The sequence below is a fragment of the Diceros bicornis genome, chromosome 36, assembly GCF_020826845.1.
Source record: "Diceros bicornis minor isolate mBicDic1 chromosome 36, mDicBic1.mat.cur, whole genome shotgun sequence".
Classification (NCBI taxonomy): domain Eukaryota; kingdom Metazoa; phylum Chordata; class Mammalia; order Perissodactyla; family Rhinocerotidae; genus Diceros; species Diceros bicornis.
Window position 1 is genome coordinate 24,980,449 of NC_080775.1, and position 16,424 is coordinate 24,996,872.

Below are 16,424 nucleotides of genomic sequence, written 5' to 3' on the forward strand. Positions count from 1 at the left end.
TTTGAAATCTTGCTGTAGGCTTACCTATCAGAATCTTCATTCTCCATAATAGGAAAGTGCTGGTTATCAGCTGGTCCACTCTTTGTTTGTTGAATAAATCTATCCTCAGCAGCAGCAGCAGCAGCAATATCTATGTTTTCTGCTACTTCCATTTCACTACTTTTGTGCTTCTTCTTTTCTTCTTCAACCTTTAATGAAAGTTGGATACTAAGGATAATGGTTATTACTTTATTTATTAAAGAGAACTTTTTTGTTTTCATTAATTTTATCATTACAGCTCATAGACATTTTTGTAAATTCTGCTTTATTTCTGTTTGAGGAAATGAAACAGAATTTTCCAAAATTTCAGACAGGGCTTTCTTAATTTTGTGCTCTTATTCACATCCGCTCTTGGCTACTTACCATTTTCACCCCGTTTGACTGGCAGACAGAGAGAAAGGAGAAGACGAAGACACAAAATTTGCCTCCTTCTGTCCTTACCACCTGGATTTTGCATTACACTGCCAGATTTAGGGGATGTGATCTTGTGGCGCTTCAGTAACGAGCAGGAAGCCTTCCTCCCTCTGCACTGAGCTAGTCTTTCCCCCACCGCCTTTTACAATTCTTTTTTTATTCAGATCCTGGGATATCCAAAAAGTGATGGTGTTCACTAAAATATATGACCCAAAGCTCACCACCACATAAGGAGCAGAGTGAAACTGATGAATTGTTAGTGTAGAATTCTGGAAAAGGAGGAATGCTCCTCAAATTTCACATTCAATAACCATAAAATGTTATAGCTGGAGGGTACAGAAGTAATTGTCTACTCTAGCCCATTCTTTACCAATAACGGGAGTAAAACCAAGAAAGAATAAATGATTTGTCCAAAGCTCCTAAAGTGGCATTACCTACCATTTTATGGCACCAAAAGAGATGATATAATTCTATAATGCTGAATCAGATAAATTACTAGGTAAATTCATCAAATTAATCACATACATTAAAAGTGTGACTTGGTACAGTAATTAAATGCCTTAGTTGGGGGTAGAGCTCATCCACTTCTTTAAAGGAGAATATCTCTAGATTTTTATCTATCTTTAAAACTCAATGCACTTCTTACACAAAAGGCAAGCAAACAAGTAAAAAATCTGTTATTGGGGGGAAAAAAACCTCAATGCACCTCAAAACTCAAGTTTTCTCCTTTGGAGTTAAATATTGAATTTTTTGCTGGGGTTTATGGCCCTATATGATAAAATAGCACGTCAAAACTTAATATACTTTATTACACAACATAATATAAAGATTTGACTCAACTGAAAAATCTGAGAGTGGTGATAAAAAAAAATGTGGAAGTATATATATTTATTATTAAAAATATCTCAAAGTGGTCACTTGCAATTCTAAGTTCCAAGGGTCTGAGTAAAGCAGATAAGATTGCACACACTAACATAATAGATAGATTAGTTTAGCTGGGAATTTTTGTTTATATCCCAATTATCTTTAAGCCAATAGAATTTAAAAAACCTAGAGCTTATAACATTTTTTTAAGCAGTTTCCTTTACGCTTATTCTGGCGCAGGTCACATGGTACTTAGCTAAATTAGTTTCCCAGTTCATAAGGAAGACTGACAGAGAGACTTAGGTTTAAGCTGATTAAAAAATAAAAATTATGAGAATGTTTTCCTGAACATCTATTACTTAGACGACAGAAATAATTTATTTCTAGACACAATTACATATTTAGACAACCCTATTTTATACACGGCCTTTTTTCATAAGGGAAAATCAGAATGGATCCGATAACTGATACAGAGAAAAGACACAGAGTAGCAGCATGTGAACCTCTACCTCTTTTTGAAGCTGAACTTTCTCTTTCTCCAAAGCCAGGAATTCTACTTGTAACATGCCTATCTCATTCTTAAACCTTTGCATATCTTGCAGTAACTCTTCGTTTAGATATACTCTGGATGTTCTATCACAATGTGGTAGAGAACTCACATTTTCTAATTCAGGTTCCATGCTGTTATAGTTATTAGCACTGCAATTATCTGCATATAATGGCTTCTGAAACAAGTCTTGGGTTGGTTTTGCTTTCTTATAAGTATTTGTAAGAGCAGAAATTTCATGCTTTTTTATTTGAATCATGTGTTTCATCCCACTGGAGCGGGCAAGCCACAAATCAAAAAGACTTTGTGGATCACTAGACTGAGGTGTATGTCCGATGTCTAAATTCCAATTAGTGGTACTTTGGGTGACATTTTTTGTCATTTGCACATCAAACTCGTGGTCTTCTTTCACTTCAAATGTAACTACTGGGTTCCTTACTTTTTTATTTTCTGGATCATTATAACAAGTCTCCTCATTTTTGTTAAAAACATGTTCACTGTCTGATTTATCATTTTCATAGTCTAATTTATTTTCTTTTAAATAAAGCTTTGAAGGTGACTGGCAAGCATATTCCGGAGACCCAGCGTCTGAATAAGATGGAAAGACATTTTTGAGACTGGGTTCTTTTTGTCCAGGAAATGCCTGGAATACTACAGAGATAGACACTCCAAATGCATCTTTTTCCTCACAATCAAGTGTATAATTTGTCAAATTAGAAGGTATTTCCTTTAAGTTTGCTCCGTCTTTAGAATTATCATGTAGTGGCTCTTCCTCAGGACAAGCAGTAATTTTGTATTTTTCACAAATTTCACCAAACTTCTGCAATAACTCATTTGTGACGAGTTTTAAATTATTTTTCCACTCTAATTTGCCTTGTTTGATCCACATTTCCTCATACTTTTGCATACAAGGAAGTCCTGAATATACAGATATATTCTCTCTATCACATTCCTTATTCATTTCTGGTTCTTGATGCATTTTTGGCAGATGCAAAAGTGGAAGATTAATTTGCTTGTTTTGATTTTCAGATGTCTTTTCTGCGGGAGAGTATGTTTGTAAGATAACCTTATCCTTAAGTAAGCAAGTAAGGACAAAGAAAAATTAGAAAATAATTAAAATTTAACTATTAAATTTACTAATCTATGCTTACTTCCAAATCACTGGATTGTAACTAAGAAGTGAAAATAACTTGTCTTAGCCTAAAGTAAGAGAAAAACATGAACCTGCAAACCTAATTTTCTCACTGCTTACACTAAACAATTCATTATATGTTAAATCTACCAAAAATGAACTAGGAAATGATTTGTAACGTTACAAAGGCTTCCTCACTTAAAAATATTTCACCTCACCATACTTCAAATACTAAGCCCCAACAGTGCATTTAAGGATGTTATTTTAAAGATTAATAACTGAGGAATAGGTAAACTTTAAATTATTAGAAGCCAAAGCAATTAACATCAATCAGAAAGAAAAGCAAATTCCTAAATTTTAATTGCAATTACATAATATGATAGGATACATCAAAAGAGATTATCTGCTTGCATCCAGTTCTAATATACTCTAATATCCACTAATGAGAGTGGATACAAAATTTTTTAAAAATATTTACTGATTTTCTATACTGAAATCAAATAAATTAGAAAGTTATTATCTGTACCCTAACAACAAAGCTCCCATGCTGGAAGGTGTGATTCTCCTCCTAGGCAGTAGGGTGGATCTATGACCCCACTCTCTCCCTGAATGTAGACTCTGAAGTCAATTACATAGAGACACAAGGCAGAATAAATTTTTCATCTTGGCATTAGTGACTAGCAATATGAAAGTGCCAATTTGGACCCACTGGGAATGATAACTCCTTTTACAGGAATCCAGTTCAGTGGCCATCATTATCATATTGTTCATAATTTCAAGTGCTTACTCACAGGATTCAATATTTGATGTTACCTTCTTTATCATGTAAGGAAGTTATACAAATGGAAGAAGCAAACAACATTCAGGAAATTTTTTTGCCTCAATTCCAAGGATGAAGTTTAGCTATAAGTTACTACAGATTCTTACAATATTTTAAGTTTTGTAACTAGTTAAAATATTATAAAAACTAAATATTAAATTATGATCTATTGACTCTAAAAGGCTAGTTTGAAAGGTAATTCATTTGGACTATGTTATTAAAGCATAGAAAACAATATTAAACCAGAAATTTAAATTTATATTTTTACACACCTGTGGGTGGTTATTTTCACTTCCATCAAGTGTTTCTTGCTCTTCTTCTGATGCGATTTCTAAGTTTACTTCTGCTGACAAATTTATATATTTAGTTAAAACGAACTACTTAGAATGGTTAGATAAAAGCTATATATAAATATTATAAAAATAGAAAGTAACATTTTATCAACAGGGAGTTTAAATTAAGCTTAATCTTTAGCTGAATATTTACTTCTGTAAGAAACACTTCTAATTATCTAAAACTTCAACAAACCATTTGGGAAATACTAGATGTCACCAGCTTTGAGGCACACAAACATCTCCAAGATTCATTCACAAATTCATCCACCCAACATCAATGAACAAAACAATCAGAAACAAAATTTAGAAATACAGTACAAACATATCAAGTCACACTATACTCTATTCTCTACCTCAAAACAGTACCCTTTTAACAACACGCTAAGCTTCAACCACATGATTCATGTTTCCAAAATTACTCTCACCTTTTATGCCTTTCTCAGTGTACACCCTTCCTTATATCTGAAACGCTTTCCTCTACTATTCTGATAAATGTCTTTTCATCTTTTAAGACTCACTCCGGGGGCCAGCCTTGTGGCGCAAGCGGTTAAGTGCGCGCGCTCCGCTGCGGCGGCCCGGGGTTCGCCGGTTCGGATCCCGGGCACGCACCGACGCACTGCTTGTAGAGCCATGCCCTGGTGGCATCCCATATAAAGTAGAGGAAGATGGGCACGGATGTCAGCTCAGGGCCAATCTTCCTCAGCAAAAAAAAGAGGAGGATTGGCATCAGATGTTAGCTCAGTGCTGATCTTCCTCACACACACAAAAAAAACAAAAAGACTCACTCTGCTGTGTGAAGTCCTCCTTGATTAGGTCAATCTTTCCCCAGATAAGCAGGTGTCTCCTTCCTTGGGGCTACCTTAGTACTTTATAGATTTTTCTAGCGTATCTTCACTACACGAAATGTATCTTCACTACACAAACTGTAGATTGTTTCTTTACACATCTATCCTCTGTGCTCCTAGACTGTAGGGGCAATCTCTTCAATCACCTTTGTATCAATGATCTTTATTTATTTCACTCAACAATTATTTATTGAGTTCCTGTTAAGTACTAGGCACTGGGGTTTAAAGAAGAATGTAGATAAAAGGTGCCAGGAGTGGCTTTTCTAGAGATAATGCCTGAGCTGAGACTTCAACAGCGAGGTTAGCCAGATTCAAAGGATAGAGGGCAGGAAACGGGGAGAGCAGGCAGGGCTGTAGCAAGACACGGAGAGAAGCATACAGTGGGGTAACTGTTGTCTCAAATACAGGGACTGGTGAGGAAGGCACCACCAGCAGTTCAGTAATGCCCGAGCAAAGGACAGACAGGAGAGAGGGCTAAGGATGGAGAGTTGGGCAGAAATCAGATCATGAAAGCCTTATGTGTAATTTTAAGATGCCTGGACATGAATATGTTTTAGAGTGGTTCACAGTCATATCTGCATTTGAGAGAGATGACTCTAAATGCTGTGGGGTGGGGGATGAACTGGATGGGCATACGAATAAATGGAGGGAGACGAATTAGAAGGCAATAAGGCAAAATAAAGATGATGCAGGCCTGAACCGAGGCAACATTTCCAGAAAGTATTCAGGCTATAAAATTACCAGGGCCTAGGATAAAATAAATCTTTATTTAATGAATAAATGCACAGATCCTGGGTCCCTGGAGAACTAGACTCTGCTTATTACTTTGTAAAAGTCATCAACTAAGAAGAAAAATGATCTAAATGAACAGTTTGAAGTTGCTGGCAGTTATTTTGTAGTTTTTCTGTTTCACATCTCCCTGTGTTGAGGGAGCTTGTATAGGTGTTTTAAAGTCCTGCTTCTGGGTCTACCACACTCATGCAGAAATACAAGCAAACAAGTCACTTGTACAGTAAATGACCTTGGATGGATAGTTTGTAGTCACTACCCTAGGAGATCATTGAAAATCATTTGTAAATACAATGTTAATTCCAGAGGTAAGGAAAGAAGATAACACTATAGGGGTGAAAAAATTATTGTCTGACTTATTACTACAGACCTCAACATGTGACTGATGAAGGGCACTGAATTAACTGGTACATAAAGTGGAAGATGTATTAGATGGAGTTAGTCAATAGAATGGGTATCCCGGTAGAATTAAAATTGACTTTCCATATATTATTTCTAAATGAAACAGCACTCCTTAAAACCAATATTCCTTGTGAACTATTTATTCATTAAAAATAATAAACAAGGGGAAAGACTGTGTGGACACAGCTGAGAACCAGGTACTATGTAGCAAATTCTCAATGATTCCCATTACTGCTGGGAAAGCCAATTCTAAAATATATATAGGGATAGAAACACAAGAAATATTTTAATATTTGGTTTTGGGAGGTGCTTTTTTAATTATAGTGAATACAGTTCTAAATAGTACTTATGAATTCAGAGCTATAAAATAGAGCTAAGAAACCATGTTATGTTTGAGAAGGCAATCTTTAGGGAAAATCTAAAGTTCTAAATATAATCCTAAAGTTCTAAATATAATCCTGCTCCTCACTCTCAAGTGTATGCTAAATACTAGTCTATACAAAATTACTCTTTCTCCTAATTCTCTTTGTTATTTATATGTTGCTTTGGTTACAGGAATAATGCAAATGTCTTAATAAAAGGTATTTTGTTTGGTTGTGGGTTGCATAAATGGAGTAAACGTTAAAAGTAGATTTTGCAACAAAATGAGTTTTGAAAAGTCAGAACTATGGTGAAGCCGTGCAGAGGGGGTCTAGGGTTGAACTCTCTATGCTTCTTTATTACCTTTTTTGCTCTCTCTGTTTTCTGGTAGCTGTGATTCACACAGGTCATGGAGCTTATAATTCCCTACTAGAAACACAGCTCCAATATTCATCTTTTCTTTATCTATTAAGGTCATCTGTCCAAATTCTGTGGATGCTGCCTGATTTTTGGTCATTGATTGTGATACAAATGGACATTTATCATCAACGTTCAAATTCCCGGATCTTTGACAAGTCTTGTTATTGAGGGTCAAACTAGTAGAATCCCAATCTGAAAATAAAGTTTGCATTCATTAGAAGGTAAACAGCACAAATTTGACTAACTTGTACAAATTCTTTTTTCAGAGAAGCAGTCCCATGCCTCCCTCTCCCCTCAAACACACTAATCCTTCATGGTATATTTTATTTTACATGTCCTATACTTGCCATTCACATAGATAAGCTTAATTAACTATTGTCTCTCATTTTCATACTTTTTTATTTTCTAGTATTACTTTCTTTGATTCACTCAGTAATTTCTATTACATATTCTGTTTTCCACAAGAGCTTTGCTTATTAATAATTAAGATTCTTCAGGGTATGAATTTTTTTTTTTTTGTTATTAACAAAATTTTATGTCTAACCATCATTTTAAGTTTAAATATGCATGGCAGTATTATGTGTGTTCTAGAAACAAGGGTTTAAAAACAACCTTTAATGAATGGTACTACGTTAAATAAAAAACTACTTTAATTACAATGAGATAGTCTTTGCCAAAAGCACCAATATATGCAGAATTCATTTGTTAAGCTTTAGATAAATATAAACCATAAATTTGTATGAGACATGATAGCCTTGAATGACCTCCTTGTTTCCATGTAAAAATAGGGTAAGTCTAGGTCCACACGAGATCCAAAGAGTATAGAGTGCCATCAGACAGGAAATGAATATACAATAAAAATATTTTCCTTTTTTAATTAAAATTGTAAGATTAAACTTTTTAAGACAAGTGCAAAAAAAGCAACAAATGTAGAAGTGAAACTCTAAAGCCCTTTTCATCACAAGGTCTGTTTACCATCTCACATCCATGAACCCTGTATGGTCATGTATCAGTAAACAACGGGGACACATTCTGAGAAATGCATCATTAGTCAATTTCATCATCGTGCCAACATCGTAGAACATAGCATACAGTTTAAAATGGTGGTTCTCAAGTGTCATCTGAGAATCCCTGGAGTCCCAAGATCCGTCTGTTCAGGGTATCCAAGAGGTCATAATTATTTTCACAATAATACCAAATGTTATTTGCCATTTTTGCTCTCATTCTCTTACAAGTGTAGAGTAGAGTTTTCCACAGACATAATACGTGATACCATCATCTCTCTAATGGTTAATGGAAGGTATAATTGTGTATGGTTGTATTTAAAATTTTTCAGTTTCACTTTCTAATATTGTAAGTATCAACAGACACAACTCACTTAAACAAAACTTCTTTGGAATTCTCAACAATTTTTAATAGTATAAAAGGATCCATGAGCCAGCCCTGATGGCCTAGTGGTTAAAGTTTGGCACGCTCCACTTTGGCAGCCTGGGTTCAGTTCTTGGGTGTGGAACCACACCACTTGTCTATCAGTAGCCATGCTGTGGTGGTGGCCCACAGAGAAGAACCACAAGGACTTACAACTAGAATATACAACTATGTACTGGGACTTTGGGGAGGGAAAAAAAAAAAGAGAGGAAGATTGGCAAGAGATGTTAGTTTAGGGCTAATCTTTCCCAGCAGAAAAAAAAAAAAGACAAAAACAGGATCCTAAGGCCAAAAAGTTTTAGAATTACTGTTTTAAAACATTATGTTTACCAAATATTCATTAAGGTATGATTAATTACTTTCTCCATTTTTAATAATCAAAGACACCACACACACACGCACGTGCACACACACACACACACACAGCCTGCTAACCAGAACATCTGGTTGGCTTAAGATCATCAGTGTAACAACAGTAAGATGAAATAATTAAAAGTTAAAACACAATTGACACGTTAGCAAGGGAAGCTTTACTCTAGGTAAAGGCCAGAATTCAAATAAGCATTTTAAAATACTGGAAAAATCTTAAGAGTCTAATAATTAACCTCTGGGAATCCCTAATAAGTATACAGATTCCAAACTGGGATCTTTAGGGTATCAAAACATAAAAGTAAATTATAAACTATAAAGACATCAATTAAAAAAATTGTTTTAAAAAAACAAAAAAACAAAACATAAAAGTAGCAACATCTGAGTTAAAGCTTACATTTTAAAAATCTCTTTCTTATGCTTGTAAATATCTTTTTTTCAAACATGGATACCAACAGTGACATTGCATTATTTATGTCAAATCTTTCAATTAAATTTGAAAAAAAAAACAAAAATTAAGAATATGAAGACGGTGAGCATTTGAAATATGTTAGTGTACTTCTTTCCAGAGTTAAATTTGCAGTGCAAAATTTACCTGATCTGGATGTTTGCACATCCTTCACTCCTATTGCTTTATCAGGAACAGAATCTTTCACTTCAATGGTAGGCTGAATGGGTTTGAAACAAAATGATGAATAAATAGTGTACATTTCATACAATCTGTAGTTAATAATTCAAGTAAAAATATAAAAGTTATTACCTGCAAGTGAGAATATTTTTCAGGAGAATCTAAAAAGCAAAAGGGACATATAATAAATTATATGTAAATATGAAAACCCACTATACATCCATGCAGAGTTAGTATTGAGCTGAATCCTCATGCTTGGCTTTGGAAATGATTACATTAGGTTTTGGTGTTTTGTTTTTTTGGGGGGAATTAGGACAGCAACAAGACAGAATATGAATCCATTATAAATACTGAAGAAAAAATAGGAATGTAGGTTTAACCAAACATGCAGTTAACATTTCAAAAGTAAGATTATGTTTCAGACGACTAGAACTAAAATAGAAAAGTGCACATATACCAATGTGAACATGCTGAATGATGGAGAGAAAAGTGATCTTTAATCAGAGGAACAAATCATGACACTGAGAGGATCAATGTGAAAGCTGATGGTAGAATGCAAAAGCATATCTTTAATGCAATACATCAGAATCATTTATAACATTATACTACAAGTATTTATCATGTTCTTCAATTTGTCCTGTAATTTAGGAAGTGCACAGTTGTGATGATAGTTCAGTTGAATGCATAATTCATTTCTCAATAGAGAACGTGTTATGAACTGATCAGCTTGGATATATACTTGTAGAATAATGGTTAATAAAAATACTCATTTTTTTCCATACCCATGTGGGCTACTGGTGTGCCTACACATCTTTTATCCTCTAGTTTAGCCATCTTAAAGTTTCTTGATCCACTCATGCAAGAAGGTATATAAAACACATCTAAGAAATAATGTATAATTATAAACTTTCAGTATTGAAATATGATTATCAAAAAGGAAAATAATAAATTTAATTGCCATATAATTACTGGATATTAAAAATCTTTTATATTTCAAAATCAGTGTAATATTTACTAAAAATAACAATTTTAACATTTAAGGAATGAACTCCATAATTTCTTTTGTTTCCAAAATTAATTTGGTTTGTTATATTATGTTAGTTTTGTTTTTTTTTTTTTGTGAGATCAGCCCTGAGCTAACATCCGCCAATCCTCCTCTTTTTTTGCTGAGGAAGACGGCCCTGGGCTAACATCGGTGCCTATCTTCCTCCACTTTATATGGGACGCCGCCACAGCATGGCTTACCAAGCAGTACTTCGGTGCGCGCCCAGGATCCGAACCAGCGAACCCCGGGCCGCTGCAGCGGAGCGCGCGCACTTAACCGCTTGCGCCACCGGGCCGGCCCCTATATTATGTTAGTTTTTAAAGGATTTTTATGAAACAGCTATCTTACCAAAAAATTACCTATCTTAAAAAAAACAGCCAATGCTTCTATATTCAAATTAACCTCATTTGAATAACAAATACCAAAGCGACAGATATCTTTGATGCCCCATAGTTAGGAGGAGGGTAAACAGGTGGCAGCACTTTGCCCCAGTTCTAGCACTCCCTACTGCTTCCAGTGTTCTCTGGGTAGCAGTGAGCTAATCTCCTGTTTCAGTGCAGACATACTCAAGCCATCTAAAGGGAGTTCTCTCCAGTCTCCTCATCAACTCCAAAATCTCCTAATAAACATGTTTCTTTCCTCCCTCCTTCCCTTACCATCCCCCTTCCTCTTCAAAAGGAATTTCTAGATCTGTGGTCTTGATTCTTCCCCTTTTCCATGCTTTTCACGGATTGTCTCCAACACTACTTCTTTCCTCTTCATTCAGCAGTACTAGGATCTCACATCTATAATTTCTATCTCTTCATCTCTTTGCTCCCCTCTGGCTATAAACATGCTCAGAAATAAAAACCAAACAATGCTTTTTCTTCATCCTGTTGCGTCTTGAACTATCCAATGGCTCTTCTCCCAGATTTCTCTACACAAAAGTCTATACCCTTTCTATTCAGAGCATGATCTGAGGACCACAACAATGGCATCACCTGAGAGCCTGTTAGAAATGCAGAACCCCAGACATGGTGCTCAGAACGTGCATTTTTAACAAGGTCCCAGGTGAGTCATTAAAATTTGAGAAACTCTGGTCTATACTGAGTCGGCTTCCACATTTCTTTACCTTAACTTACCCCTCTGGAATATGGCCTAAAGTTCCTAGCACTTCCCCAAAATTGAAACTGCATTAGAAGTCATCAATTTTCTAGTGGACTTTTTATCAGGCTACAGCATCCTTGATCTCCCCATAACCGACACTGCTCTCTCCTTCTCTCCAATTCTCTTATTTTGGCCTATATGATACTATGATATGCTATGAAGTAGCATATCTGATATCTGATAAAGTAGCAACATTGTATATGATGTAAAAGTATAAACATTTATAGCTGACCACATATGCTTATGTTTATCCAAGGTAGACAAAACATAGCTCTGCATGATCAGGTACCTCCATCCTTAATGTCTTCCCAACAGCGAGAAAAATAGTAAGAGTGGGAAAATTTTGCTACACTTCACCAACAGCTTTTGGTACTGGACGCTCATTTTATATTCTTCCCACATTTCAAATACTCTGCTCTTCCTTTTTCTAAGAAATTATTTTATTTTACTACCTTACACTATATACACTTGCTTCTTTTTCCTTCACTTACTCCCTATACTCTCTGCCTTTCTCAGTCTTCATTCCCTCTTTCACTCTTTTCCTCTTCCTTATTTCCTGACTTTCCTTAGGTCTTAGATTGTCCTGAAACGGAACTGATAATTCAACTCCTCTAGTGGCACTCTCAATTTAAGCCGTTGCTGACATCTGATAAAAAATGCAACTGATCTCCTTTTCATGTCTCTTTTTCCTCAGTATGCATTTCATAGGTGATTTTCTTTAGCTATTGGAATATATCAGTATTCATGTTTTAAATCAACATTCTGTCAAATGATTTTTTATAAAATACACTTCTTACCTTCTACTTGTTCATTTAATATATTTTTTCCTCTTTGGTCTGCAGGTCCAGATAAATGATCAACATACTTCTGTGGAAGACTCTCAGAAATACTCTGTTAAAATTAACAATGAGGTGCATAAAGATTTTCTAATCTCTTTGTAAGAAAATATCTCAATGTCCTACTTTAAAAGCAATTAGACTTAAAAGTAAGAGAAGCATGTATTAAAACCAAAACCTTTAAATAGAAAACTCCATATACGCTCTCTAGATCAAGTCTACCTTGTATCTTCATTTGGCTACTGACTCTGTAAACTGAGCACAGAAGGCCAGAGTAAATATTTTCATAGACAAATACTGACTTACATGCACATTTCAACTAACTTCAAAACACCGAACTCTATTTGGTAGTCCTCACCAACATAAGAAGACATTTTTAAAAATACATATTTAAACAAATTCTGTAAAAAGTATACTTGCTATAAATTTAAAATAATTCTAATGACAGAAATTATTTTAGGGTTAAGATCCTTGGAATGATAAGAAACCTTAGAGTATGTCATGTTGAGTATAAACAGAACACTGTAGAAGCTGCTTCATTTAGGTAAACAAGGGCTTGGAAGAACCTATTATTCGATAAAATTTTTATTCATAGGAAAAACGGTTGAATAAAATAGCAAAGTACTAAGAAAAGCTTTTCTTAAAATTATGTTTAAATAATAGCACAAAATTTTAGATATAGCATGCAACTCTTCAAAAAAGTATAGTGAGCTTTTAAGGGAAGAATAAGACCATTTATGTATTAACCATCTAAATGCACCACTTACTATCCACATTTTCTTTTCTACACACAACAACAATAATAAAAATGATGTGATGATGGTTACCTCACTTCCTGCTCCCTGGTCATTCCACAATGGTAGACTAAAATGATGAACAGATGTGATCCACTATTCTCTCTGTCCAGAATGTCCCTCTCCTAAGACCTCACACGACTGGCTCCTTCTCATCCTTCATTTGGCAGCTTGTGTCACACTCATAGAGATCTTTTTTGACCATCTAGATTCCACTCCCACTCCCATCCCCACCCTAACCACAAACTCCCCCAATATTCTCTAACCTAACATTCTCCATTTCCTTTATATGAAGCACTCATAGTGAGTCATAACGGATTGTTGTTGACTTGTTTTTCTGTTCCACCCACTACAGCCTAACCCCTCAACTTGTACATTCAGTGTCTAACTGCCTGGCACATAGCTGGTATTCAATAACAGAAATTTACTTAAGGTCAGAACATTTATATTCTTTTTTTTTTTTTTTTTGTGAGGAAGATCAGCCCTGAGCTAACATCCATGCTAATCCTCCTCTTTTTGCTGAGGAAGACTGGTTCTGAGCTAACATCTATTGCCAATCTTCCTCCTTTTTTTTCCCCCAAAGCTCCAGTAGACAGTTGTATGTGATAGTTGCACATCCTTCTAGTTGCTGTATGTGGGATGCGGCCTCAGCATGGCTGGAGAAGCGGTGCGTCGGTGCGCGCCCGGGATCCGAACCTGGGCCGCCAGTAGCGGAGCGCACTCACTTAACCGCTAAGCCACGGAGCCGGCCCCAAGGTCAGAACATTTAAAATCTCATTGAAAAGGCCTCAAGAAACAAAGCACTATATATCTATAGGATATCTCCACTAGTAGTCTACTGAAAGTTAACATACCCCAAATTAGAAATCCACATGCCCGTTCTCACTTTCCCATTCTTTTCTTGACACTACTGTCATTTTATTGCCCTTCAGGTTGGAAAAAAGTGTCTTTAATCTTTAGTAAGTCACTATGGGGCCGGCCCAATGGCACAAGCGGTTAAGCACGCGCACTCCGCTGTGGCAGCCCGGGGATAGCCGGTTCGGATGCCGGGCGCGCACCAATGCATCACTTGTCAAGCCATGCTGTGGCAGCGTCCCATATAAAGTAGAGGAAGATGGGCATGGATGTTAGCCCAGAGCCAGTCTTCCTCAACAAAAAAATACAAGGATTGGCAGATGTTAGCTCAGGGCCAATCTTCCTCATAAAAAAAGAAAAGAAAAGAAAAGAAAAGAAAAAAAAATAGAAAAAAAAATCTTTAGTAAGTCACTAAATACCACTGTGATCACTGTGCCTCACATTTCAACAGCACCCTTTACAGTTTACAATGTGTTTTCACATTTGTTACCACAGTTGTTCATTCCACATACCTGAGAAGTAGGTATCCATCTCATTTTTATGAATGAAGTCACTGACATTCGAACAGGTTAAAGAAGTTTTTCCAAGACCCCATAGCTAGGAAGTGACAGAACCAGGATGCTAGCATGTCTTTTGACTTCCAATATGGTGCTCGTACCACTGTGCAGCAGTTGCCTATGTCTAAGAGATCAGGCCCTTATCTCTTTCCAGAGTTGCCACCTTAGAATAGGTCATCATTACTTTACACTTACAGTACTACAAGTATGGCTGCCATAAAGGTACTCAATGCATGCTACTTAAACTGTCCAAAATGGTTTTTACTTATTAAAACACCACTAAACCAAATTGTTATTTTAATTCCACATATTTATTATTATTCCCCATGCTTTTCCTTCTCCTGAAATGTTCCTTGCAGGTCTACTTGACAATCCAAATACAATAACACTTTCAAGTCCCAGGCATTATTTTTTCACGTTCCAAGTTGTAAAAAAACTATGATCCTAACTGTTTCTCTCTGAATCTTCTTAGGAGTTTTACACATCCATATGTACCACAGAATCATGCGTTTGGCCATCAGTTGACCCAGAATAATTCTTTAGTTTTTAGATAAACTTATCTTCAGAACCCAAACTGATTCTTTGTGACTTCTAAGCCTTGATTGTTTGCACTCTGCTACACTGGTTTCACTATGTGAATCTTGCAAATCAGCAGAACTGAGAACTGTACTATGCAGTAGTATTATATTTAGTACCTAATTACTTTATTAACTATAGGTTGAAAAATATAAAGAAATAGTTTTGATGGGCAAATGCAGAGGTGAGAAAGTAAAGTCAAAGCCTCCCCTTCTATGTTTTAACATCATTTAATGCTTACATTTAAAATAATAATAATAGAAGAAAGTACCTCAGAATCCCAAGGTGATTCTACATCTTCCTCTTCTCCTAATCCTAATGCTGACATCAGATCTATAAGATGTAGTCACAGATACATTAATGAGAACATTTATTACCATGAATTTTAAATACATATACAAGTCTATCTCCATTCATGAATACTTCAATAAAATAAAATAGCAGAAAAGAATTTCAGAGGGTTGAAGCATTTTCAAGTATGAAAGTGTTGGTAGTAGTTGGGAAGAAATGAAGAAAGACAGCAAAAAAAAAAATACTTAGAAGAAATAGATATCATATTTGGATGTATACACTTCAGATTTTTTTATACTAGCATTTAAGCATAGAAAAAAATTCACAGATATTCACTAACTTACCACTTCTATTATCTTTGTGTGCTCCATCAACAGAGGTCAAATTGTCATTATTTGTTTGCTGTTGTGGAGCACTTTCAGTAACATCAATACCATTTTCTTTTTTTGCAATTTCTGGCTTTGTTGCTCCTTCCTATAAAAGCAAAACAAAACAAAACCCAACTTCATATTCATTCATTCATTCAAACCCAAAAACATCATATTCATTCATTTGCTCAGTTAGTCAGTCAGTCAGTAAGACAACAAACATTTACTGCATCTGTGAAATCAGAGGCACTATCCTGGGAGAAGCTGGAAATAGAAGTAAAAGAGATTTTAGTGGAGGTAGAGATACAAGAAAACAAATAGTAACAGAGAAGCATCATTCACCAGTTCTAGAACTGATGTGAATCAAGTACAGTAAGCGCACAGAGAAGAGACAGTCAAGTGTATCTGGGAAGTTCAGGAAAGGCTGCAGAGATAGGGCTGGATCTCAAAAGATATATCAAGTGCAGAGGGAGGGTGTGAAGGGCATTCTAGAAAGGGAAGCATGAGCAGAAGGATGAGGTATGAAACAACAACATAAGTGAGGGGACCAAAGTAACGTGGTAA

The 16,424-nt window shown here is 35.6% G+C and overlaps 1 protein-coding gene across 22 annotated transcripts in view; it reads right to left on the reverse strand.

Moving 5' to 3' along the window:
• ANKRD26 (ankyrin repeat domain containing 26) overlaps positions 1-16,424 on the reverse strand; it is an 89,697-nt gene that overhangs the window by 44,120 nt on the left and 29,153 nt on the right. For 12 of the 22 annotated variants that reach the window (XM_058532600.1, XM_058532598.1, XM_058532594.1 and 9 more), the window contains 10 exons: positions 15,837-15,966; positions 15,473-15,534; positions 12,381-12,474; positions 10,175-10,273; positions 9,525-9,553; positions 9,360-9,432; positions 6,911-7,159; positions 4,089-4,162; positions 1,827-2,936; positions 25-188 (listed from right to left, as the gene is read on the reverse strand). In XM_058532600.1, coding sequence (XP_058388583.1) covers positions 25-188; positions 1,827-2,936; positions 4,089-4,162; positions 6,911-7,159; positions 9,360-9,432; positions 9,525-9,553; positions 10,175-10,273; positions 12,381-12,474; positions 15,473-15,534; positions 15,837-15,966 — 2,084 coding nt within the window. The remainder of the gene's footprint in view (positions 1-24; positions 189-1,826; positions 2,937-4,088; positions 4,163-6,910; positions 7,160-9,359; positions 9,433-9,524; positions 9,554-10,174; positions 10,274-12,380; positions 12,475-15,472; positions 15,535-15,836; positions 15,967-16,424) is intronic. The other 10 variants (XM_058532610.1, XM_058532609.1, XM_058532608.1 and 7 more) reach the window with 8 other exon arrangements.